Below are 25,694 nucleotides of genomic sequence, written 5' to 3' on the forward strand. Positions count from 1 at the left end.
AGTTCTGCAGTTCGAATCCCTAGCACCGCGTAATAGAATGAGCTCCCATTACTTGTCCCAGCTTCTGGCAACCTAGCAGTTCAAAAGCACATAAAAATGCAAGTAGAAAAATAGGGACCACTTTGGTGGGATGGTAATAGCGCTCTGTGCTCCTTCGGCATTTAGTCATGCTGGCCACATGACCACGGAGACGTCTTCAGACAGCGCTGGCTTTTCAGCTTAGAAATGGAGAGAGCTCTGCCCCTAGAGCTGGAAACGACTAGCACATATGTGTGGGGGAACCTTTACCTTTTTAAACATTCCCCTCTCTTTGAAATAATTATTTTTTCTTGTCAAAAAGTAATTCATTTTCTAGAAAAAGATACATTGCTTTTAGGTTTATCCTTTTCTCAATTACTATTAAATCTAAGCAATAGATCACACACTCCATTATAAAAAACCCTAAGCTTTTGGGCCACCATGTATTGCTATTATACCTTAAAATCAAGAAGTTGTGAAACCAATGAGAAATTACCAAATAAAGTACCTACTTTGATAATGAAACCTTCAAAGAAGAAACCGAGATCAGCCAACATAAAAATCCCAACAAAAAATGTCAATGCTGTTGTGTCAAAATTTAGACCTAATTAAACACATTCATACAGGATTTTGCCATTTCAGGTTTGACAAAGAGCAACACAATGGTAGTATTAGTTAAATTTTTGATTGAAAGCATCAGGTAGCAGTGATCAGGCAGCACAATGTTTGTGAATAATATGCAATAGTGTTATCCATTCTGGGGTATCCTGAGGCCCAAAGGATAATTCTCCCGTCTTTTTCTCCAGAAATAGTATGCAAAAATCGTCTGGATGAAATATTGAAACTAGTTGAACCAACTGATCAATTTCCAATTAAAGATCATAAGTGGGTTGTCCAAAAGTATATAGAGAAACCACTCCTCATTTATGATACAAAATTTGATATTAGGCAGTGGTTTCTTGTAACGGACTGGAACCCATTGACTATATGGTTCTACAAAGAAAGCTATCTGAGATTTTCAACTCAGCGATTTTCCTTAGAAAATCTTCACAGGTAACCAAGATTATCCTTCTAATTTTGATTGTATGATATGTGGTTTATGTATATGGATAATATTCTGTGGAGGGATTTATTTCAAGTAAACATACATTTATTTAAAACATATGGCCGCCCATTAAAAACAAAAACTTGGTGCCAGATCAGACTTCTACTGTGTGATTATCTAACCTCTCAGCTTTTGGGGGCAAAGCCAGATCTTCAAAGCCTTATAGAAAACTAAAGGGGTGGAGGCCTGCTGAACTTTGGGGGGGGGGGCAGAGTGTTCCATACGACTGGGGCTGCTATGGAGAAAGCATGCTTCCTAGTTCTTATCAGATGTCTACCATATTTTTTGGACTATAAGACGCACCAGAGCATAAGATGCACCAAGATTTTGAAGAGGAAAACAAGAAAAAAAAGCAGTTTTTGCCCTCCCTGGCCCCAGGAGCACTCTGCAGGCCTCCCAAACCCTCTATGCATCCCATTTTTGTGAAAAACAGGCCAGGTTTTGGCGAAAACGGGACGGAGGAGGTGGGGTTTTGGAGGACAAAAATGCCCATATTCGGTGTATAAGGCGCACCAACATTTCCACCCTTTTTTTGGGGGGGGGGGAGTGTGTCATACTCCAAAAAGAAGGTATATTTTCGGGAGGGAACTAGGATGCCCCTATCCTATCTGATCTGGAAGTATGGTAGATTTTCTTAGGGAACAGTCCTGGCAAATAAAACATGATATGATCTTGATTTTGTTGTTCTTTGGTAAACTGGCTATTATAAAAACACCATGGCATCATTGAGCCCAGTGTGAGTGCTGTAGAATGCTCTTGCTGTAGCTTTTCTGATTTTAAAATAATTTAGACTACGTCTGGCTGGATTTGGATGTGTAGTTGCATATGAAAACATTTCTGGCTGAATAAGAATTTAAATTTAAATGAGTTAAATCAATTGGCATGAAGAGAATGAAGATATTTTATTTTCTTAAAACTCAATGTAACTGAGATGAAAATATATAACTGTATTTGAGCTCGTGGAATCTGCTCTAGGCAAGGGTGATCTGAGAAAAATGAATGGATTAGATGCAGTCATTATACAAAATTCTTCAGAACTAAGATATTTTGTTTTCCTGAAGTAAATCTCAAGTTGAAGTAGAATTACATTGTTAGTCCGGTTCTTTAAACATTTCACACAATATTTGCCTTTGTCCACTGCTCAACTCTCTATATCAAGGTGAAGTCAGTGGTGGGATTCAAATAATTAAAAAAACTGGTTCTCTTCCCTAATGACCAGCTGAATAGACAAGGCTCAGTGGTCATGTGACAATGTGTGACAACATCACTCAGGTTGATGGACATTTCACCTTAGCTGTTACAATGTAATAAGGGTTAACCAGAGAGGCAATTTCTGTAAGCAGGGCAATAAAGATTAGGCTAGAAACAACACCAGAATGTTTCCTTCCACCCTTCCTTACAGGATTAGCCCTGTAAAGTGGGAGAAAACAAAATAAGATTTTTTCCAACAACCGGTTCTCCGAAGTGCTTAGAAAGTTAGCAACCGGTTCTCCTGAATAGGTGCAAAGTGGCTGAATCCCACCACTGGGTGAAGTGCAGTGCAAGTTATCATGTTGTTATGATTGCAAAGTAGAATTGATTTTATTACCAAAAATGTGTTTGATGATGACTCAGCATTTCCACTTGCTTCTTGTTGAGCTAGGTTGTTCAGGGGATACAACCTTATCAGGAACAAAACCTTTGCAATTCTTTAATTTTACATTAGATCACATAATTTAAATACTTTAATTTTTAAATGATGCTGAACGGTAGTCCCTTCTGGTTAGGATACTTATACTTTTTTTTAAATAAGAGAAAAACAATTAAGTTAATTCAATGGATTATCCTTACAATCGCTCCCACTCCCCGGTATTTATGTTTATATTTTATGTTTGGTATAAACTCTACACAAGACTAACTGCTCCATATAATTTCCACAGTTCTGTTCATGTTTGCAATAATTTCATCCAGAAAAATTACAAAAATGCATCAGATCGTAGTTGTCAGTTGCCATATCACAACATGTGGTCCAGTAGCAAATTCCAAGAGTATCTGCAGAAGAGAGGCCTTGGCCATGTTTGGTGCAACATCATCTATCCATCTATGAAAAAAATCCTAATATATATAATGAAGATGGCTCAGGAGCAAGTGGAAGCACGAAGGAGCAGCTTTGAACTGTATGGAGCCGATTTCATTCTTGGCAGTGATTTCAAACCTTGGTTGATTGAAATCAATAGTAGCCCAACGATGCATCCTTCTACTCCGATTACAATGGACCTTTGTGCTAAAGTGCAAGAAGACACAATGAAGGTGGTGCTTGACAAGAGGCTTGAGAAAAATTGTGAAACTGGAAATTTTGAACTTTTGTGGAGACAAGTAAGAAGCATTTCATTTTGTTCCCTAGCTGAGTAGTATACAAAATAGCTTGATTCTAACTATGTCTAACTAGTGGTTAGAGAAATTAGAAGCATGGTTTCAGAATTTGAATAATAGTAATGATGGAGAAATATGAAATTCTACTTCCAGGAGAATGTCCTCTCCTTTTGCAAAATTGAATTTTAGTAACTTTGAAAGAGTTTTGACATAATGCTGTTTTATTTCCCTGGGTGTCTTTAATAGATCCTAATGATAACGGCTTGTCTTTTTTAAACTTGCTAATATGGAGTCAAACATTTTTTGTTGCAATGCTTAACATTTGTTGCATGGGGTTGCAGGTTCCACTTGCTTTTGCATCATACTTGCTTATAGATCTCTTAAGAATGGGGTGAAGTCCACGGTAGACAATTTAAGGTTAACGTTTTGGGGGTTTGAGGATGTAACAACAGAGTTAGGTAGTGCATTCTAGGCATTGACCTATTGCTGAAATCGTTTCTGCAATCACGTTTGGAATAGTTTACTTTGAGTTTGTATCTATTGCTTGCCCGTGCATTATTGCGGTTGAAGATGAAGTAGTCCTTGACAGGTAAGACATTGTAGCAAACAATTTTGTGTACCTAGCTTAGGTCAGACCATAGATGGCATAGTTCTAGGTTGTCCAGGTCCAAAATTTCCAGCCTAGTGGCATAAGCTATTGCGAACAGAGGAGTAGCGTATTCTTCTCATGAAATACCTCTGGACTTGCTCAATTGTATTAATGTCCATTATACAGTGTGGATTCCAGGCAGATGAGCTTTATTCGAGAATTGGTCTGGCAAAGGTTTTGTATGCCCTGGTTTGCAGTACAGTGTTATCGGAGAAGAAGCTTCACAAAATTAGGTTAACAACTCTTAATGCATTTTTGGCAATGCTGTTACATTAGATCTTTTGAAATGAGCAATTTCCGGTTGCCGCCCTAGCTATTCCATTATGCTACCTTTCATAAAATTAAACTATTAAACTATTCCCTACATTAAATACATTATGTGTAGCTCTCCTTTTATTTTTAATGCACCTGAATAAACCACTTCCCATTAGTCATTCGTTCTGAAAACTCCTCTAAAATGTAAATGCAGCCCCTTCCCTGAATAATCAAATGCCCCCTTTTTGATGCTCCTACCGAACATGGTTGTGGAAAGATTTTGCGAAGCAGAAGTGGTGAGCAGAGAGAAAGCTTCCCTTTTGCATGGGGTGGCCCTGTCAAGTTTAGGTCCTTGCATGCTTGTATCAGTGTAAAAGGCATTGGCTCACTAAGTATTCAGCACAATCAAATGAAGATGAATACATAATCTTGCTAAGCAATGCTAGCTGTGATTATATCAAAACAACAGGCTTTGAGACTGATTTTGGGGGCTAGCACCAGGAACATGTTTTCCAAGATACTTGGAATACCTTTTCAGAAATAACTTTAGAAATAAAAAAGGCAATTTGGTGTAGTGGTTAAAGTGTTGGCCTAGAAAGCAGGAGATTTTGAGTTCTTGTCCTGCCTCAGGCATGAAAAATCGCCTTGATAATGTTGGACCAGTCATTGTCTCAGCCCAACTCATCTCATAGAGCTGTTGTGGGGAAAATAGAGAAGAAGTGATGGTACTGTATGTTCACCACCTCGAGTTATATATGAAAAAAAGTAGAATAAAATCTAAAAAAGAGAGAGAGAGAGAGAGAGGGAGGGAGGGAGGGAGAGAGAGAGAGAGAGAGAGAGAGACTAGAAAAATAAACTGGATATACAACAGCTATAGTTGCTCCCAGTTTGGACCAGTTTGGGAGAACCAGTAGTGGTAATTGGTGTGGGTCGCCAAATCAGTAGTGATGGCTGGCTGGCCATGCCCCTGAACCGGCTTGCTCCGATGCTCGCCTGCCTCATCTTCGCCATGTGCATCCACATAACTGAAGTTTACTTGTGAGAAGGTTTACTCATGAACAGGGTGCTCAGCAGCTGGCAGATTGCTAGCTTGCTCGCTCGGCTGGTGGCCACCCCTGGAGCTCACAGGCAATGAATGAAAGTACACACTCTTCAGATCCTCCAGCTCTCCTGCATTCAGTTTGGCACAGCTCGCGTTGCTGCTTTCTTTGGCTATTCTAAAAAAAGTTTTACAGCATATTTTATTTCCCATCTCCAATCTGAAACATAAATTTGCCAAGCCACGCCCACAAAATAAACCACGCCCACAGAACCGGTAGTAAAAAAAAATTGAAATCCACCCCTGAACAGATATCTGGAAGAGTCATAATTATTTTTAGATGTGAACTAACAGACCTTTTCCATTTCTTCATCAATCCACAACTTAGAGAACGAAAAGCTCTCAACTAATACTTATTTTGATAAGATGAAATTGTAAAACTAACAACGAAATATTGACTTTGTTTTTTTTTTATTCCGTAGCCCATGTTGGATATGCCACCATTTAATTCTACAGACCTCATTGTGGAAGGAATCGGTTATAAGAAAATGAAAAAGCAAGTTGTCATCAGCAACTTTAATTTTGCTGACCCCCTGTTGAATTTAGTGCAACCTGCAACTAATTATGAAAGTAAAGGAGACTCAATTCCACCTATCAACGAGAAGCAAAATGTAAAAGTAAAACATGGAAATAATTCTCCTTGCACATTGCCAAAGACCGTGGAGAAGAAGTCTGAGAAAATCATTAAAGTAAAGTCGACTCCCAAAAAGCCTATCAAAATCATAGATTTCCCTCGCATAACTATTCTTCAAGAAGCAACAGTCATGCTTGATACAAAAAAGAACAAGGAAATTAAAGAATCTAAACAACAGACTGGAAATCAAGCAGCCACCAGCTTTCCAAATTCAAATTCATTAGACTGGGCATTACTTCAGCCCTCTAAAGATACAGGTAAAATACATATGTAAATCATACACACACACACGCACACAAAAACGCACACACGCACACAAAAACACACACACACACACACACATTGTATACAATATAACCAAATATATAGTTAAATCAGAGGTCATATTCAGCTGGTTCCCTCCGGTTCGGGCAAACTGGTAGCGGCGGCTACGGGAGGCTCCGCCCACCTGCCCCGACATAATGCGCAAGCATTGTGCATGGGAAGAGGGCGGTGCACAGGCACAGGTGCGGCATATGCATTCACATTTGTGAACCGGTAGGAAAGGTAAATGAATCCCACCTCTGAGTTAAATTATGTGCGTATTTACACACACACAAACACACACAAACACACACACAATTTAATTATTTCAACTTCATTCAAATAATTTTGATAAATTTCTCAGTTCTCCCTCTTAGTAAACCACGTCTGTATCGCCAAGATAGTTGCACGTTTGTGTCCACATATGTCATCAGGAGTCAAGCTTGACTCAAAGGCACTTTAACCCCAAACCCTCCACATGCATATCTTTAGATGAAACATATTGCCATGGGACAGAGATTAAGCATTGTGTTCTCTGTGCCACATTTCCCTTCTCTAAATGTTCCTATCTACACTAGGAAATGTGAAGACATCATGTAAATTCTGCTGTGAAGCAACTGTCTCCTTGATTGCACTTTCAGACTGTGAAGGTGGGAAAACTCCTTTCCCATCCTTGCATTCCCAATTTGGTTGAAGCTGTTTGGTGTTTCTTTTCTTAAAAAAAGTATTTTAGAAGGTCCAAATCTAATCTCCAAAAATTGTATGTGCTTTGTTTAAGATTTCTACCCCTAACAAATTATTATGATCTCTTTCTTTTAAATAAAGAAGGACATTCATAGCTAATTCAGGAAACCTCTTATAAAGATGAAGCGTTCCTCTTAATGGAGAAATGGTTCTTAAGGGAATTGCCAACTGGGGTAATCCCCACTTTACAGTTTATTAAGGATTAATTTCTTTACAATCAAGCCATTGAAGCCTGATTTTGCACACTTGCAATATGAGATTACATCCTTGTGCAGGATACTAGTATCATTTTCATATGTGAAAGGGACAATGTGTAAAACTGACATTTCATCATGACTAAGTGAAATTTTACAGTCTGCCACTACCATATACCATATGGGTAAATTCACCCATATCATTTCTCCTGTTAACTAGAGATGCTTTGGAGTTGTCAGTGAAATAGCAGCACATTTCACTGCCCGTTATAACCATGACGGTAAATTGCTCATTACTTTATTGCTTGCAGTTGTCCCAGGGGAGCTTTCTCTGCTGTTACTCACCATCCATACAAATAAACTACACATGTTTAAATTACATATACAGTTATTGGAACTGTACTTAGAGATGCACTTAAGACTTTTAATACAATACAATAGCAGAGTTGGAAGGGACCTTGGAGGTCTTCTAGTCCAACACTCTGCCTAGGCAGGAAACCCTATACCATTTCAGACAAATGGTTATCCAACATCATCTTAAAAACTTCCAGTGTTGGGGCATTCACAACTTCTGGAGTCCGGCTGTTTGGCATGATAGATACAAAACATCAACCACTTTTTCTTCTCTCTCTCTCTCTCTCTCCCCCCCCCGCCCACTTGATTGGGCAAACTCAAAAAACTGAACTCTATTTTACAACCTTGGGTTGGATATTAAAAACAAGTGCTATAAAATAATGCTAGGGAGATATTTCTGTATTGTTAACAAGGCACGGTGGGTTTTACTCTTCTACTGATCCAGTGTCTATTGATAAAAGAACATAAAAAAAATCTGCATAGGGGTATCAAACTCAAGGCCCCGGGAAGGGGGGGGGGATCCCCACAGGATGCTTAGATCTGGCCTGCGGGGCTGCCCTGGAAACAGTGAAGGACCAGCCCATGGTGACTTAGCCGTGAAAATGGAGTTCTGGAGGGCCACATGTGGCCCTCGTGAATTCTGTTTTCCCTGGCAGAGGGTTGCAGGAGGCTATTGCAGCTGAAAATGGAGCTTGGAAGCCTGTTTTTGCTGGCAGAGCGCTTGGGCCATCATAGGTACCACCAATATGAGTGATGTTGAGCTGGCCACGCCCACCCTGGCCATGACACCCCACACCCCCAGCCCTCCAAGGTCAAACACAACCCTGATGTGGCCCTAAATGAAATCAAGTTTGACACCCCTGGCGTAGGCCATATAGTGATTAAACGTATACAGGTAGTCCTTGATTTACAACCACAAAGAAGCCCAGAATTTCTGTTGCTAAATCAGACATTTGTTAACTCAATTTTGCCCCATTTTACATTCTTTCTTGTCCCAGTTGTTAAGGGAATCCCTGCAGTTGTTAAGTTAGTAACACAGTGGTTAAGTGAAACTGGCTTCCCCATTGACTTTGCTTGTTAGAAGATCGGGTCACTGCAACCGTCATAAATATGAATCAGTGGCTAAGTATCTGAAATTTGACCATATGACCCTGAGGATGATATAGTGTTTGCAAGTGTGAAAAATGCCATTGTAACTTCGAATGGACACCAAATGAACTGTAAATTGAGGACAATCTGTATGTGTTTGTAGGGTGAACAATTAATGAAAGGGGTAACATCTAAAGCTGGGAAGTTGTTGGAAACTCAACTTCTAGTAGTTAGAGAAAGTTGTATATGTATTTCATTTAAGAGACCAAATACCCTTGACACAAACTCCTGGTTCTTTTTGTTTTGTAGAAACACATTAAGTGGGACACAGTAAGTTACTTGATTTAGTATTAATAGGAATTATTCTTTGCTCTTTATTTGAAGGTCTAAAGAATGAAACCACGAAGACTCCATGCCTAGTTTGTGGAAATGGTTTCCAGTCGGAGAAAACTTGTAAACACTGCAGCTCTTTTTGTGCAACTGTATTACAAGGAGGTTCATATTTACCTATGAGTCCGTGTTCTGCTCCTGAAAAGATGGCCAAGACCAGGGTGGCTGCCCCATATTATGGGTTTCCAAAATACTTTTGACTCTATTCAACGTGCCTTGAGATAGTGTTTTTTTTTTACAACCAATTCCCTAAAAGATAAAACAGAAGTCAAGAACCATCCTTGTATTTAAAAAAAAAAGCCCTTGTAAAACATCTCAAACCCTCATTAATTATCAAATATGTGATAGGAATTTGACAAAATGTTGTTCTTAGCATAAGCCTTACCATTCAACATTTATGGCCAGCATAAAAGCAGGTGAGCCTGATCAGTATTTGGATGGACATATTTAAAACAGGAAACGTTTCCTCTAGAAAGGTGATTAGTACCAGGGAAGAAATGGATTTTGCAGACAGAACTGATTTTTAGGGCTCTACCAAATTGTAGCCTTAGCCCAATTGATGCCTGTGTGTCAATTGGCTAGAAAGGAAGGCAGTTTTTCAGATTTCAGTCCCTTTGTCTCTTTGGGTATTGTGATGCTCAGTGTTCTTTCTGGACCATTTTCACCATGGCTCCTGATTGGTGGATTACTCTGGGGAAGGAAGGAAGAAAGGAAGGAAGGAAGGTAGGTAGGTGATAGACACTAGAGATCCATGTTACTTTGTAATCAAATGGAGTGGAGAGATTTGTTTACAGTAGGCAAACCAAACATCAGGGCTTGACTAGCATAAACTGGAAAACACTACATTTGACATAAAGCAATAAAAATCAGGAAAGATTGCCCAAGAGATTCTTCCAGGAATGATAATGCAAGCCAAGTTAGCATCTTGTTAAGAAGGGACTGCTTTATTGATTTGTAGCTTTCTCAGTAAGTAAGAACCTTTGTGGCAAAACACTGAAGGACGCTAGTTTATGATACTAAAAGAGGTTGCAGATCCGCAAAGACATGAAAATGAAAAATCTGATGAAATACTGGCATACTGGTCTCTGCTTGCTTTACACTTTACACTTTGGAAAGCCGTTTTCAGATTCTACTCGAAGTCCATAGCTGAATTGGGAAGATTAGTTAGGACACCGATGTCAAAATTGCAGCGTCACATTGCCGTCACGTGACCTATCATGACGTTGTCCCCTTTCGCGGAGCTGGGGTGGGCGTGGCCTGTGCACGACACATCTGGCCTGCAGGCAGCAAGTTTGACACCCCTGAGTTAGGATAAAATCTTAAGTAAGCTGGGTTATTGCTCTGTGCTATACATGGGGCTGCCCCTGAAGACTGCCTGGTACAGCTGATACAAAATGCAGCAGCATGAGCAATAATGGTTGCTCGTGCAGCTGACACAAAATGATGCCAAATGTGGCAGCATGAATGATAATGGCTGCGCTCCTGCATGCCTATGTGTCAACACTGCTATGTGTGCAGGAATTGTGTTGTCGGTTAGCTTCTGGGTAAAATTCTAAGTGCTGGTCATTACCTATAAAGCCCTTCATGGCATAGGGCAGTAATGGTTAATCTTCTCAGCACAAAGTGCCGAAACTGGAGCGCATGCGGGCCAGAGCACCAGAAGAGAGCAGCTGGCCGATGTCCATGTGCACGGCATCCAGCTGCTCTTCCAGGTTCCGTTGTGCACATGCATGCTAGCCAGCTGGTCAGACACGCCTGCGCACCAGCCAGCTACTCTCTTTTGGGTTCCGGCACAAGCATGCGGGATGCGCACATGCATGCAACAGAACCCAGAAGAGAGCAGCTGGCTGGCGCGCATGCAGGCTGGACCAGTTGTCTGGCACGCATCTGTGCGATGAAACCTGGAAGAGCAACTGGCGATGGTGCACGTGCCCACAGGGAGGGCTATGCGTGCCACATCTGGCAATCGTGCCGTAGGTCCACCATCCCGGGCATAGGGCTTGGGTACCTGGGTACTACCTATCTCCAACTGTTTCTGCCTGCCCAATATGTTCCAGCAAAGTCGTTATGTTCCAGGTCCCTTCAATTAAATGTTGCCGTCTTATTGGAGAGAATCCAGACAGAGCTCTTTCTCCTATGGCTCCCCAAAGCCATTAAGGCCTGTCTTTGGTCACAGGCTGAGGTTGATATCTTTGTAGGGCTTTCATGTCATTTGCTACTTTTTGATTGGTTTGAATGTGGGCTGCCTGTAAGGTTGTATGTTTTTACAATAACTGTTTTATTGCTTTGTATTTCCCAGAGACTATGTGCATACAGGCAGCTCTTGACTTATGATCACAATTGGGACCAGAATTTCCATTGCTAAACATTTTCATCTGTTGGCTGTTAAGTAAGACGTGCCTGATTTTACTACCCTTTTTGCCATGGTTAAGTGAATCACTGCAGTTGCTAAGTGAATTAAAGGTAAAGGTTCCCCTCACACATATGTGCTAGTCATTCCCGACTTTAGGGGGCAGTGCTCATTTCCATTTCAAAGCCAGCGCTCTCTGAAGTTGTCTTGTGTCCGGTCATGTGGCCAGCATGACTAAATGCCAAAGGCGCATGGAACACTGTTACCTTCCCACCAAGGTGGTCCCTATTTTTATACTTGCATTTTTACATGCTTTCAAACTGCTAGGTTGGCAGAAGCTGGGACTAGTAACAGGAACTCTCTCTGTTACACAGTGCTAGGGATTCAAACTGCCGAACTGCCGACCTTTTGACAAGCTCAGCGTCTTAGCCACTGCGTCCCTGAAGCTAAGTGAATTAGGCAGCGGTAAAGGAATCCATCTTGCCTCATTGACTTTTATTGCCGGAAGCTGTATGGAAAGTTCACGAATGTGATCACATGATCCTGAGATGCGGGAACTGTTGTAAAGAGATGCTGGCTGCCACATGCCTGAATTTTGATCATGTGACCATGGGGATGCTGCAACAGTTGTAAATGTGAGGATACTTTATAAGTCACTTTTTTCACTGCTGTTATAACTTTAACTGGTCACTGAACACATTGTTGTAAATCAAAGACTATTTGTGAAATGTATTTAGAATTATTTTTTATTATTATTTATTTGTCTTGTATGCCGCCCACTCCCGAAGGACTCCGGGCGGCTCACAATAGACAAGGGAAGGGGAAATAACTAGACAAAGACAACACTTAAAAAAAACGCAACATTCACAGTTTCCGTGGGGCTGCATGTTTCACAAGCCCCCCGGCCTGCTGGAACAGCCAGGACTTGGTGGCTTTGCGGAAGGCCGGGAGGGTAGTAAGGCTCCGGATCTCCACGGGGAGGTCATTCCAGAGGGCTGGAGCTGCAACAGAGAAGGCTCTCCCCCGGGAGTCGCCAGCCGATATTGGCTGGTGGATGGAATCCGGAGGAGACCTAACCTGTGAGATCTAATCGGTCTATGGGAGGTAATCGGCAGGAGGCGGTCTCTCAGGTACCAGGTCCGATGCCATGTAGGGCTTTATAGGTAGCGACCAGCACCTTGAAGCGGATCTGGAGACTAATGGGTTGCCAGTGCAGCTCGCAGAGGATAGGTGTGATGTGGGTGTACCTGGGTACACCCACAATCGCTCGCGCGGATGCGTTCTGGACTAACTGAAGTCTTCGAATACTCTTCAAGGGCAGCCCCATGTAGAGCACGTTACAATAATCAAGTCTTGAGGTCACAAGGGCATGAGTGACTGTCTGAAGGGCCTCCCGATCCAGTAGGGTCGCAATTGGTGCACCAGGCGAACCTGGGCAAAGGTCCCCCTGGTCACAGCCGACAAATGGTGTTCTAAAGTCAGCTGGGGATCCAGGAGGACTCCCAAATTGTGAACCCTCTCTGAGGGGCGTATAATTTCACCCCCCAGCCTGAGAGATGGAATAATTGGCCAATCTTTGGGAGGGAACATCAGAAGCCACTCGGTCTTGTCTGAATTGAATGCCAACTTGTTTGCTCCCATCCAGACCCTAACAGCCTCCAGGCACTGGCACATCACTTCTACTGCTTCGCTGCGTTGGCACGGGGCGGACAGATACAATTGCATATCATCTGCGTATTGGTGGTACTTAATCCCGTGCTGGCGTATGATCTCACCCAGCGGCTTCATGTAGATGTTAAATAGGAGGGGGGACAGGACCAAACCCTGCGGCACCCCGTAGTTGAGGGGCCTTGGGGTTGATCTCTGCCCTCCGACCAACACCGACTGCGACCTGTCCGAGAGGTAGGAGGAGAACCACCGAAGGACGGTGCCTCCCACTCCCACCTCTCGCAACCATCGCAGAAGGATACCATGGTCGATGGTATCGAAGGCTGCTGAGAGGTCAAGGAGCACAAGGATAGAGGGGTGACCCCTATCCCTGGCCCTCCAGAGATCATTGGTCAACGCGACCAAAGCAGTTTCCGTGCTGTAACCAGGCCTGAAACCCAACTGAAAGGAGTCTAGGTAATCGGCTTCATCCAAGGACCGTGGGAGTTGAGAGGCCACCATTGGGACAACTATACTTTTTCGTATTTTCCATTGTTCTTCCAACAACATATCTACACCAGTCAGTTGATCTTTTGCAGGAGTGGGCTCTAGTTTGTTCAGAGTTCATCTGAAATGTCTGGCTATGGCGTATGGTCCTCAACAGTGCAAACAGTGCAGGCTAATCAGACCCTTTGCACTAGTCAGTGTAATATAATCTTGGAGAAAGATTCCAAAATAGTTTGGAATGCAATACCCTGGAATCTCAGCCCCCTCAGCCAACTCAGGCAAGTACAGAGAAGTAGGGAATGTGCTCACTGACATCTTTTGGTTTATGAAGAATCCTGGGAATAGGACATGCTGTCACTAATCAAAGAAAACCTGATAATTGACTGAGGCGTGGATTATTCATTTGTAATCTGTGTACCTAACTCATTTTTTTGCTTGTATAAATACAACAAGGAAACATCAGTACTTGAATTTCCCTCTTAATTGAAGACATCATTGAATCAAGACTACTATTTTAAGACACCTGTTTTCAACGCATATCTGTCCTGAAGGTCTGTGCCTAGTAACACATCAGACTTCCGGGGGAGGATCCTGCCATCGCCAGTGGCTCAAAGGAGCTGCCCTCAGAGTTCTGGTCTGTATATCTAAAAGATCTATAGATATCTCTCCTTTCAGGCAAGAAAGGGGCAGGGAGGAACTCAGTCGTTAGAATCTCTTTGTAGTTCACAGCCTTTTGTTTTTTGCTGTGAACGGAGAAGAGGTTCAACAAAAGCTGAGTTTTTTTTATTCCAGCCAGATCTTCTCAGCTGTTTTTTTTCAGCTCAAGGCAGGTTGTCCCCCCCCCCCCTCAGGACAAATCTAAGCTATTTAAAATCAATCCGAGCAGCGACCATTCCTGAGAACCCCTTTTTTATTATTATTCAAAATACCAGCTTCAATTTTATAAAAAACTCCTTTGTCTAACTGCTTTTCAAAATGGCGATTTTATAGCTTCCGCATTTGATATATGATATATTTAACTAGCCCCATTTTCCTGAAGACTTCTCTTTACTAATTGCCAAAAGTTTATTGAAAGTATTTTATCTTAAATCAAGGTGAGCAGAGACTTTGTTTGTTTTCTTTTTTTCTTTTATAATGGCTCCCAAGTCAAAGCAATCTAAACGTCTTTTCAACAATATATCCCAAGCAATTGTTATAAAGCTGCAGCTTTTGCCTTCTATGCCCTCTACTGGAGATTTGTTAATGAAAGAATTTCTTTTTGAAACTCTTAAAGAATTTAGAGAGGAAATGAAGCAACTAAGAGCCAAGGTGGCGCAGTGGTTAAATGCAGCACTGCAGGCTACTGCTAGATCAGCAGGTCAGCGGTTCAAATCTCACCGGCTCAGGGTTGACTCAGCCTTCCATCCTTCCGAGGTGGGTAAAATGAGGACCCAGATTGTTGGGGGCAATATGCTGACTCTCTGTAAACCGCTTAGAGAGGCCTGAAAGGCCTATGAAGCGGTATATAAGTCTACTGCTATTGCTATTGCTATTGCTATTGCTATTGTTTCGGAATTATGTGATAAGCTTGATGCCAAGATTGCTCAAACAAAGGAGAATATGATCGAGGTTATAACTGTAATGACAGATTATATTGCAGGAATGGAAGATAAACTGGAACTTTTGGAAGAAGCTAATTCTAATCTGACATCTAAAATTGAAATGTTGCAACAGGAAGTTGAAAATGCAGAAAGACAACTTGTTATGACAAATTATAAAAAGACTGCGTTTGCAATAAGAGTTAGGGGATTGCGTGAAAATGAACAGGAGAATTTGAAACAGACCTTTTTTGAGGCTTTCAGTCGTTTGGTGGGAAGTCCGGGACTCAACTTTGATTGGCAGATCCAAAAAATTTACCGCCATAATTCGTGGACAGCAGAACAGAGACAGCTTCCGAGAGATATAATTATTTTGCTACAAAAGAATCCAGAAACGTGATACTACAAGAGTTTCACAATAACAGGCTGTGAATTGATGGACAGGACTTGATCGTCTTCAAAGAAATACCACCCCAAATGTTAAGATCCAGGAGAGACTATGCTTTTCTAACTAAAGAACTCAGAAATAATCAAATACAGTACAGATGGGAGGTGCCATTTGGTATTACAGTTACATTTGATGACCAGAAACATCGCCTCAACTCTGTTTGGGAAGCCCGAGATTTTTACTACAAGATCCTGAAGGCAGGACTTCCTGAATCACCCGGACTCGGAGAAAGACAAGGAGAAGTAGAAGAGAAACAACCAAACACACAACTACAAGGTGGGAGGTATCGTTTTTCCCCTCCGGAAGGGCAGAAGAGCAGAGAACAAGGATTTAGTTATGCTTCCAAAACATTTGCTTAATTTTAAGTTGAATAATACTTTGTGACTTCTGTCTTATATAAAATGGTATAGTGGTATACCGATGAAGAGACATTAAGGCTGAAAGAAATGATGCTGATTTTCTCGGAAAATATACTGTATGGGACTTAAAAAACACTTGATGGATACCTTTGAACTTTTATATAAATTGTTTATGATTTATTCTCTAGGGTGAGGAGGGCGGAGATTGTGATGTTTCTGGATTGTGGCTTAGGTTGAATGGAGTTGGGAAGTGTGGTGCAGACGGGAGGGTAGTGAAGGTTCAATTAGAGCTTATTTTGAGCCAGAAAGTAAGTTGATTTTTATAGAAATTGTCATTGTTATTTGAATATAATGTTTGGAAGGATATATTCAGGGAGTTCGAAGGAAGGCGGAGCAAATATGAGAGGAGTACGGATGATAATAAAATATATATATGGACACGGGTAGAGGCAGGATGAGAGGAGTTGGAATGGAAACCGTGAGAAATATTTGAGGTGTTTAAATTGCTTTATAGAGAAGGAGGTAAAAGGGACAAATTAAAGGTTTGGAAATGGACACATATTTAGATAAAGAGATAAGGCCCCTAGCTACAGTAGAATTTTATTTGATTAACTCACTTGGTTTCAACATAGTTTGAAATCCTGCAAGTAATAAATTAACTGAGATTAGGAATGATGCACATTGCTTAAGTTTTAATAATGATGGGAAGCTGAGCTTAATGTAAAGAGTTTATTGATTTTTCCCTTTTTTTCTTTTTTTCTTTTTTTTTATTATTCTTTTCTTTTTTCCTTTATTTTTTATTTTTTAATTCTTAATCTATTTGGTTTTAATATACTCCAGACTGTGCTTGATAAAGAGTTATGCCGGGAATGGGATCTGGGAAGTCGGAAGGGGGCTAGGGAGGGGGGTTCATGGGGGGGGGAGGGGGGAGGGTGGAGATATAGTTTCAATTTTCAAAACAATAAGAATGCACTTGTATACTGTTGCTCCTTTTTCTTTTTTTTCTTTTCCTTTTCTTTTCCCTTTTTTTTCCTTTTCTTATAATTTTAGTGTAAAATACAAATTGAATAGATTAATGAATAGTAGAAATACACCGAAGTGAGGAGTAGAGGGAAAGAAGAAGGAGGAGTCAAGAGGGAGTGAGAGGGGAATGTAAGGAGGGTGAGATGGAGGGAAGGGGAGAAAGGAATGTTTGAGGGGGAGGGGAAGTAGAAGAGGGGAATGCTGGAGGGGAGAAATGAAAGTTGGAGGGGGAGAAGAAAGGGTGTATGGAGGATTGAAGTGTTATGTTGGTTTTCCATGGTGGAATAGAAGATGAGTTGTGTTTATTGCTTTTTTAATTGCACAGTATATAAGTGATTGTATAAAAAGGAAAATGAAAATGAAATAAAATAGTTTTCAAACAGAAGTGTGTTCAAATCACTCCAGCATGGTTAGAATTCTACTTATCACCCATTTATTATGCTTCAGTGGTGGGTTGCAGGCGGTATGCCCCGGTATGGGCATAACGGCACCTACCCGGAGCACCGGGTACCATTCCGGTATGGTGCTCTGGAAGGCCCACCCACCCGGCCGAGTTCCTTACCGTGTTTTAAAGCTTTCAGCAATTCCGCACACGTACATGGCACAAATAGCGCCTGTGCGATGTTCTGCCGAGCAGCTGGAGCAACATTTGCAGCTATTAACACATGCGTGTGCTGCACACATCCATATGGGTGACGCCGGCTCTGTTCCAACCGTACCGGATGGAACGGGATCCGGAACCCACCACTGGCTTGCTTATATTATTTATAAGCTGACTAACATTTTATATTTGGTTATTTTAAGCTGCCTTAGGATCTGAGAAATCTCAGATGGCTCCAGCACAAAGTTTTAGGGGTTTTGTTACATTCTTATTTAACCATTCTAAAGTCTGGGGAAAATAGATATATTATCCTAAGAGTATAAATAAATAATAAATAAATAAATAAATGAAGGAATAGGCAAGTCTTCATATCCTCACTGGAGAAGAGCCTAACGCTGGGAAAGATGGAGGGCAAAAAAAGAAGGGGATGACAGAGAATGAGGTGGCTGGATGGAACCACCAAAGCAGTAGGCATGAGTTTAAATGGACTCCAGAGGATGGTAGAGACCAGGAAGGCCTGGAGGAATGTTGTCCATGGGGTCACGATGGGTCAGACATGACTTCACAATTAACTACAACATATCCTGATTTTAAAGAACAAGGAGTTTCATTTTCTCTTTCTTCCATCACTCTTCTCTGTATGTCTGTGGTTGTTTTAAAACGGTAAGCATACATCATAAACACGTCCAGTATATGCACAATGTAGACAAAAACCCGAGAGTGGTAACAAAACTGAAAAAAATATATTTACCAATTCCGGTTGTGTGATTTAATTCTGAAATTTGTTTTGGTACAAAGTCATGGCAATATTTGTATATTTAAAAAAAAATTAGACAGCAAATGTTGAATGTACACATGTTCTTCTAAATCATTCCCAGGTTTTTAACTCTATAGGCCAGAGTTCCCCAACCTTTCTGGCTTTGCAGATTGGATGGGGTGGGAGAGGTGGGAGAGGGGATGGTCCCATGCAAATGGTGGGCAAATGTGCACATCAGGGGTGGTTCATGCTGGCATTACTACCAGTTTGGCATGTGAAACATTTTCCACATTGTTTTTTGCTCTATGCACATGTGCATTTATTTGCACCTTAAAAGGTCTGTGCATGTGCACATTAGAAAAGAAAAAAATAGATTTTTCCAATGAAGATTGTTCTCCGCATGTGGAGAACAGAAAATTAAGATGGCACCGCGAAGCATAGAACCAGTTTGGGCGTATGCCCGGCCGAGTTATTATCTACTCGGCCAAACTGGTCTGAACCGGTAGGAACTCACCACTGGTGCACATGCAGCTCCATCTGCAGGAGCAGAAAGCATGTGCATGCACATGCTTGCCTGATGCTTATGCAAGTGGGGTTGCACGCACAGTTGTGCTTACCACTTCTGTGGCCCACTTCTGAACGGCTCAAGGCCTGGGAGTGGGTTGTGGCCCAGCAGTTGGGGACCCCTGCTGTGGGCAATGTAAAGTTCCATATTGTGATTGGCACTAACACATCATGACTATTTTCACTACAAATTATTCATGAAATAAATGTATGGGTTGTCTTGAAGCAAGTATCTAGTATGAACAGGAAGAGATGTTACTGTCTGGATTTTAGGTGAATACTTGGAAAGGATAATTGCATGTGGAATAGATGTTATGGAATTATGACATGTCAGATTTTCCTACAGCTAATTTCTCTTCACCCTTAGGCCAAAATTAGAAATGAAGATTGAATTAGTGCCTTGTCCCTGACTGAGAACTTTGAAAATGTTTGTGTTTATACAATACTTTGAGCTACAAATCAACCAGCCACATTCTAGCTGCAGGCAATGTGTTTTTCCCCTCCCCTTCTTTACATGTGGATTGCTGCACATCAGGAATTCAGCTGCCCTTCTCTACACAATTTGTATTACATTTGGCCATGGCTCAAATTACCAAAGTCTTCATTAATGTTCATAATATGTTTTGCTGGTTAGCCAAAGTTTTAAAAGCATTAAAGGACCAAAGGAATACCCACTTACAAAATTTTCTCTCATCTGTGGATAGAAACAACCTAGAAAGAGGAGTGTGTGCAATGGGTACATGTATGTGTGTTTGTGGTGTCTGCATGATTTTAGGTTAGCTATGACAATCTTTAGGTTTGCTCCGTAGTATACAAAAAACAGACCTGGTCTCTTGTTTAATACATACAAATTCACAGAACTTCTGTCAAGCCTTCAAAGTCGTAAGGTTTCAAATCTTGCCTGTGGTAGGAAGACACCAGTGGTGAGTTGCCGATTTTTAAATTGCAGGTTCAGGTGCACTTATGCTCGTGCACAATGCTGCTGTGCATAAGCAAAAGCATTAGGGCGTGCAAGCAGAGCCTCCCGCTGCTGCTACTACCAGTTCGCCTGATCTGGGTCCAACAAGGAGCAACCCACCTCTGGAAGACACCACTGAGATAACATTTCTGTACAGTTTGTAAATCCCACAGCGGCGATCTACCATACTACCACCATCACCCAATATCAAGAACTTTTTTGGCCTTTTATAATCCCTGCATTGGGTGGAACAAAGGCTCTTACTCAGTGGTGGGGTTCAAATAATTTAATAACCGGCTCTCTGCCCTAATGACCAGCTGGGTAAGTGGGGCTCAGTGGTCATGTGACTGGGTGGGCATGGCCAACTCAACATCACTCACGACGATGGGCGCTTCGCCTTAGTTGTTACAATGTAATAAGGGTTAACCTAAGAGGCAGTTTCTGTAAGTAGGGCAATAAAGATTAGGCTAAAAACAACACCAGAATGTTTCCTTCCTGCCCCTCTTACAGAATTAGCCTGTAAAGTGAAAAAACAAAAACAAAATGAGATTTCTTCCAACAACCGGTTCTCTGAACAACTTAGAAAGTTAACAACCGGTTCTTCCAAATAGGTGTGCGCCGGCTGAATCCCACCACTGCATCATACTACATTTAAAAGTGTTGAAAACCAAGGAATAAACAGGAAATATAAATGACTCCACCGCCACTTGGGTAGTAGTGGAGTCATTTATATTTCCTGTTTATTCCTTGGTTTTCTTGGTTTCCTTGTACTTTCTGGGAAAAGTACAGATGCTTTTGACAACTAGCTTGAAGGTAACAATATTTGGCTACTAAACCTAACCCTTTTCCTGTAAAAAATGTGAAACTTTTGTTGGAAAATTAGTGTGGATAATCCATATCGCATGTATACCCAGGATGCTCCCAATCAGTCTCAACATTCAGGTCAAATCAAGATCAGAGCAAGCACATTTGCCACTCAAAAGAGTTAGCTTGGGGTTTTTTAAACATCAGTAAATATCAAAACAATTAGCTAGCCTAATAAGGTGGTAAGCAGGCAAATGCAGGGGATGAGTGATGGAGTGTGACATGAACAATAGGATCTCTATCATCTGTGTCTGTCTGTCATCTAATATTTCTACACAGAACTTTCCAGAACTATTGGAAGCAATATAATTTTTCTAAAATTTTCTAACAGTTTCTAAAAATAATGACTTTTGCTTATTCCTTGTACACTGCTTAAAGGCACTTTGTAAGTGAGATTGGTGGTCTCTAAATTTAACAGATAAATAAATCTCAGTCTTAACATTTTTATGTATAGAATAGCAGCAGAATGAAATGGAAATTACTAGTCCAGATGATCTCCTCCTTTATTTGGCACTGTGAAGAAATAGTTTGGTGAAGGAGAATGATTGAGCCAACAGTTTTGCCCTTCTGGACAGTTCTCTTTAACCTATCTCTTTCCTCTCTTTCTCCCTTTTCTGTAATTTCTTCTTGAAAGAGAAAGGGGAAAATGCAGTATTTTACAGATTAGTTCTTTGAAGGTTACAGCAACTACTTGTCAAGAGATTCCCCCTCACACTGGTGAATAACCTGCTTTATTAGATTAGTTTAATTTTTGAATTTTGAAGCATGTAATAAACCTGGAATAGAAGCAGTAACTGTTACTAGTTTGAATAATGCTTAGGAGGACACTGGAGGATGGAGAGAGCACTAAACAACTTATTAACAATTCTGCAAAATGCAGAAGTAGATGTGACTGGCACATTGAAGCACTTACAGTAGCTGACGTTTGCACTGTGCTTCACCTGTTTATCTGGCCTCAAATGCAAATTTACTTTACCCCCGTGCGGCTCCTGAATCTTCTTTCCACAAGAAATTGGAGAAATGAAAAGTTAAAACATGTGTGGAGGCCATGTCAAACTTTACCCTGTGGGTAGGAATAAACCATTTTGGCAAGCTCACAATTTCAGATAAAGAAATATTTAATGAAGAAACTTGAGAGCCGCAAGCAAAGAATTTCAGCAAGTGTTGCAATTTAAGAAGCTCTATGTGTTGAAACAGTGTTCAAGCCCTTGTGGGGTTGCTTTTCTTTCTTACTATACTTGGCCCCTTCTTTTAAGTGAGTTGGCTTTTATTTTTGTAACTGTTAGGTTGGATACTAGGCTGTTCCATGCTGGCTGTCAAAAAACCAATTTTCTCAGCCACTTGCCTGTCTTAGGTTAGCTTAGGTAGAGGAGAAGAACCAAATAGTTGAGTTGCTGGACTAAACATGCTATGGCAACACTAAACTGTAACAGTAGATTGAAATAGTTCACTAATAACTGAAATAGTGTTTACAACTAAATTGGAAGGCCCCCTGGGCAGAAAAGTGAACAAGGGGAAGAAACCATATTATCATGATATAAGGAAGATGTTTCTCTTTGATTTGATTATAGCAGGCATTGCATTAGCAGTAGACTTTTTAGGTAATAGTTGGAGGCCAACCCTGTTGTTGCAGGATCTGTTTTCTTGTAGTACGATGAACCAGAATGTCTGAAACCTTGAAATCCCTCAAGGCAAAATTAGATAATTGGGGAGGTTGGATGACACATAATGTACTACAGTGGTGTTGGTTAGTTTTGCAAGTATATAAATGCAAATCCAGCCCCTGTGGTTAATTTGTCTTGGACAAGTCTGAATAAATGTATTTACTCAATCATGATTTGGTTAACCAATATTTGCATATTTTGGGAATGCAGTTCTTAGAAAGCTCATCTTCTCGATCAACCCTTTCACACAGCTCCTAAATTCTATTATGTTACTAAGCATAGCTTTCTAAATACATGCAATTGAAAGACTGCTAAATGCTTGTCTCCTGCCTCAAATTCCATTCTGAGGTCTCTTAATTAAATTATGGGTCTCTCGAGGCAACGAACTCTGTCCCAATGCTCTCTGGATAAAATATTTGAGATGTCCATTTCTATTTGGGAACTGAAGTTTCTGCTTTGCCTCTGAGGCAGACAAAGCCTCACCCTAACCTGACTCATGAGAATTTTGGTTCATTTAGAAATGTTGGGAAAAATAATTGTTTACAGTATCTTGAAATACTTGGGGAAAAGGGGAAATACAAAAATAAAGCAAACCACATTAAAAAAAGGAACAAAAGTGCAAGCGGGAGGAATCAAGTCCATAATATCTTTTTTCATGGTCACTTACAACTGTGGCATATTACTAACAGCCTGTAATAAGCTCTAGGCATCAACTTACATAAAATAGAAATGAAATAGTTTCAGTTAGAAGTCTGTTACTTATTATATCTTCACAAACGTTCTTGCACAATTATATCTGTCCTTGTAAGGATCAATTGATAATTATGTTAAGATGGAACAAGAGAAAATATTTACATAGTAGCTTCAGTAAACAAAACAATATTGGTTTAAAATTAAAGCTATTAAATTCAGAGAAAGCCTAGAATATGTTATAGCTTCCAGTAACATCTGAATTTCCCTATGACTCATTTTCATGTTGATTTCTACTAAAAGGAGGAGTTCTTTTCATAGGTACTGGGGTTGGTGGGTGGGACTATTACACTATTTAAATCCCTTGTCAGAGTAGAACAGCTATTTCTTTAGGACAGTCACCATAATAAAAACCAGAAAAGAAAATAACTTTTTTTAAAAAAGCTTAACAATCCCAAAGATGAAGTTTATGTGGCAGATTTTTGCAATATTTTATGCAACATATGGCTATCAGCTCATTCCTAGGATTAAAGAATGTGGAGTCACTTGTTCACAGGTATGTTACAATTTGATTTATATCTGCAGCCTCTAAACAGCATCATCCTTTCTCCATTATCTGATTCACGGAGGGACCTGCATATTTGCTAGTTATGTGTCCATAGAGAAAGATGTCAATCTTTTAGGCGCAATCTTTTTCTAAATACAGTATAAATCTGTGTAGTGTTAGGATTCAGAAAAACCTCAGGGTTACATTTTCAGAGAATTGATAGATTTGTTATGTTGTATACTGAGACTGGTAATTCTTGAATACATATGAGATGCTACATTATTACCATGAAATATCAGGGATATTTCTAGATTTTTATATATTTATATATATATATATGTGTGTGTGTGTGTGTGTGTGTGTGTGTGTGTGTGTGTGCATGTGTATGTGCGTGTATGTGCGTGTATGTGCGTGTGTGTATGTGTACATATGTGTATATGTGTGTGTGTATGTATGCATTTATGTGTATATATATATATGTATGTATGTATACTATATATATATATATATATAATCAGAAAAAATGCAGCATATTGTCATGTCACCATTTATTACTTTGATTTATATAAAATCATTAATACCTATGTTTTAATTTCTAAACTGAATGAAAATATCTTGATTCAAGTCAAAATATAAAGCTGTGCATTAAAGTATGTTTACATGGTAATTTGAATATGTAAAATTTAGATTTGGTCTTTCTGGACACCAATTGTGTTTTTTTAAAAAAATACATTATTTCTACTGCACTTTTAGCATGTAGTATTCCAAGAATGGTGGTTTTCTAAATTAACTCCACTTGAGGGCAGCCTTGCAGATGGTCTGAGTTAGAAGTCAAAATTGAGAAACGCTACTGGATGCTTGAAAAACTGAGTTTGAACCACAAAATGTTAGAATGTGTTTGTTAGCAGTATGTCTGAAGCATAACTGGAAATCCAACACTGGTGATAATTTTTCCTGAGAGGACAAATGCTTCAATTTACCCAGAAAAAAAGGGAACAAGCTCACATTATTGTTTCCCAGGACAGAGAGAGTTAGCTGTGTGGGCTAATTATTTGGTGGTGTTATTTTTAGAGAAAGAAAGCTAAACTCCTTGGATTATGTAAATATTTAGCATACATTAATTTCTGCCTGGTAAAAAAAAACCATGAGAATTATCATTGATGCATACTATAATATTTTTTGAAGAAATGATTTGTAACATGATGTTGAGGTGCACTTTCTGATTTTGGTATCTCATTATTTAAGAAGTTATCAGCTGAAGTTGACCGATACAATTCACCAATTTTGTGTTGAATGGGCCTTAGGGAAAGCAATGATGGATTATTAGGTTGGTGCTGATCCACATTTGCAAAGTGTGTACTACTATAGGTGATTCAGATTAATGTTGTGCACCACCTTGGATTTAAAGAGTAAATGGTGCTTTGGAGTGTTTCAGAGCACACACACACACACAGCTCCTTAAACTAAATGTATTTGGAATGTATAGCAGCTGTGAAAGGCAGCTGTGTGATCCCAAGAAAAGGCAGAGATGCTTTAAGAAGTAACAAGGAACTATGGCTGTGCTCCAAAGGACCTTTTGCATTTAAATTTAAAGTTCTCCCTAGTCCTCACACAGGTGTTTGTTAACGAATTGTTTCACGTGGCTGAGCAAACCCAAATACACTTGCCTGTACTCACATCTTGGAACAGGACTGGGGAAGCCTGGTTCTGAGTCTATCTCAGCCATGGAAGTTCATTCTCTCCTGTGACCAATATATTTTTCAAATGTCATGGGGGTGGGGGGTGGGCGAACAGGAAAGACTTCAGGAACTTGAGGATCTTCCCTCAAGTTCCAGAAGAAAATCTGGGGATATAAATGTACTGATGAAAGAAATGTCCTTCTGGGTTCGGCTCCAAGTGGGGAAAAAGACACTGGAGACATGGAGGCTGCTTGGAAAGATGGTTTATTGGTG

The 25,694-nt window shown here is 40.4% G+C and overlaps 2 protein-coding genes across 5 annotated transcripts in view; both read left to right on the top strand.

The window, feature by feature from the left end:
- The window catches only part of TTLL8 (tubulin tyrosine ligase like 8), a 30,495-nt gene extending 21,109 nt beyond the window's left edge, over positions 1-9,386 (top strand). Inside the window, exons 11-17 of the mRNA XM_032221859.1 lie at positions 825-1,071; positions 3,043-3,478; positions 5,901-6,370; positions 7,182-7,253; positions 7,351-7,441; positions 7,574-7,634; positions 9,181-9,386. Of these exons, the coding sequence (XP_032077750.1) occupies positions 825-1,071; positions 3,043-3,478; positions 5,901-6,370; positions 7,182-7,253; positions 7,351-7,441; positions 7,574-7,634; positions 9,181-9,386 (1,583 nt within the window). The remainder of the gene's footprint in view (positions 1-824; positions 1,072-3,042; positions 3,479-5,900; positions 6,371-7,181; positions 7,254-7,350; positions 7,442-7,573; positions 7,635-9,180) is intronic.
- A 14,181-nt stretch (positions 9,387-23,567) lies between these two features.
- LOC116511635 (putative interleukin-17 receptor E-like) overlaps positions 23,568-25,694 on the top strand; it is a 63,698-nt gene continuing 61,571 nt past the window's right edge. For all 4 annotated transcript variants that reach the window (XM_032221789.1, XM_032221788.1, XM_032221792.1 and 1 more), the window contains exon 1: positions 23,568-23,751. In XM_032221789.1, the coding sequence (XP_032077680.1) occupies positions 23,656-23,751 (96 nt within the window). In that variant the 5' untranslated portion in view covers positions 23,568-23,655. The remainder of the gene's footprint in view (positions 23,752-25,694) is intronic.

This window comes from Thamnophis elegans, chromosome 7, assembly GCF_009769535.1.
Source record: "Thamnophis elegans isolate rThaEle1 chromosome 7, rThaEle1.pri, whole genome shotgun sequence".
Taxonomy (NCBI): domain Eukaryota; kingdom Metazoa; phylum Chordata; class Lepidosauria; order Squamata; family Colubridae; genus Thamnophis; species Thamnophis elegans.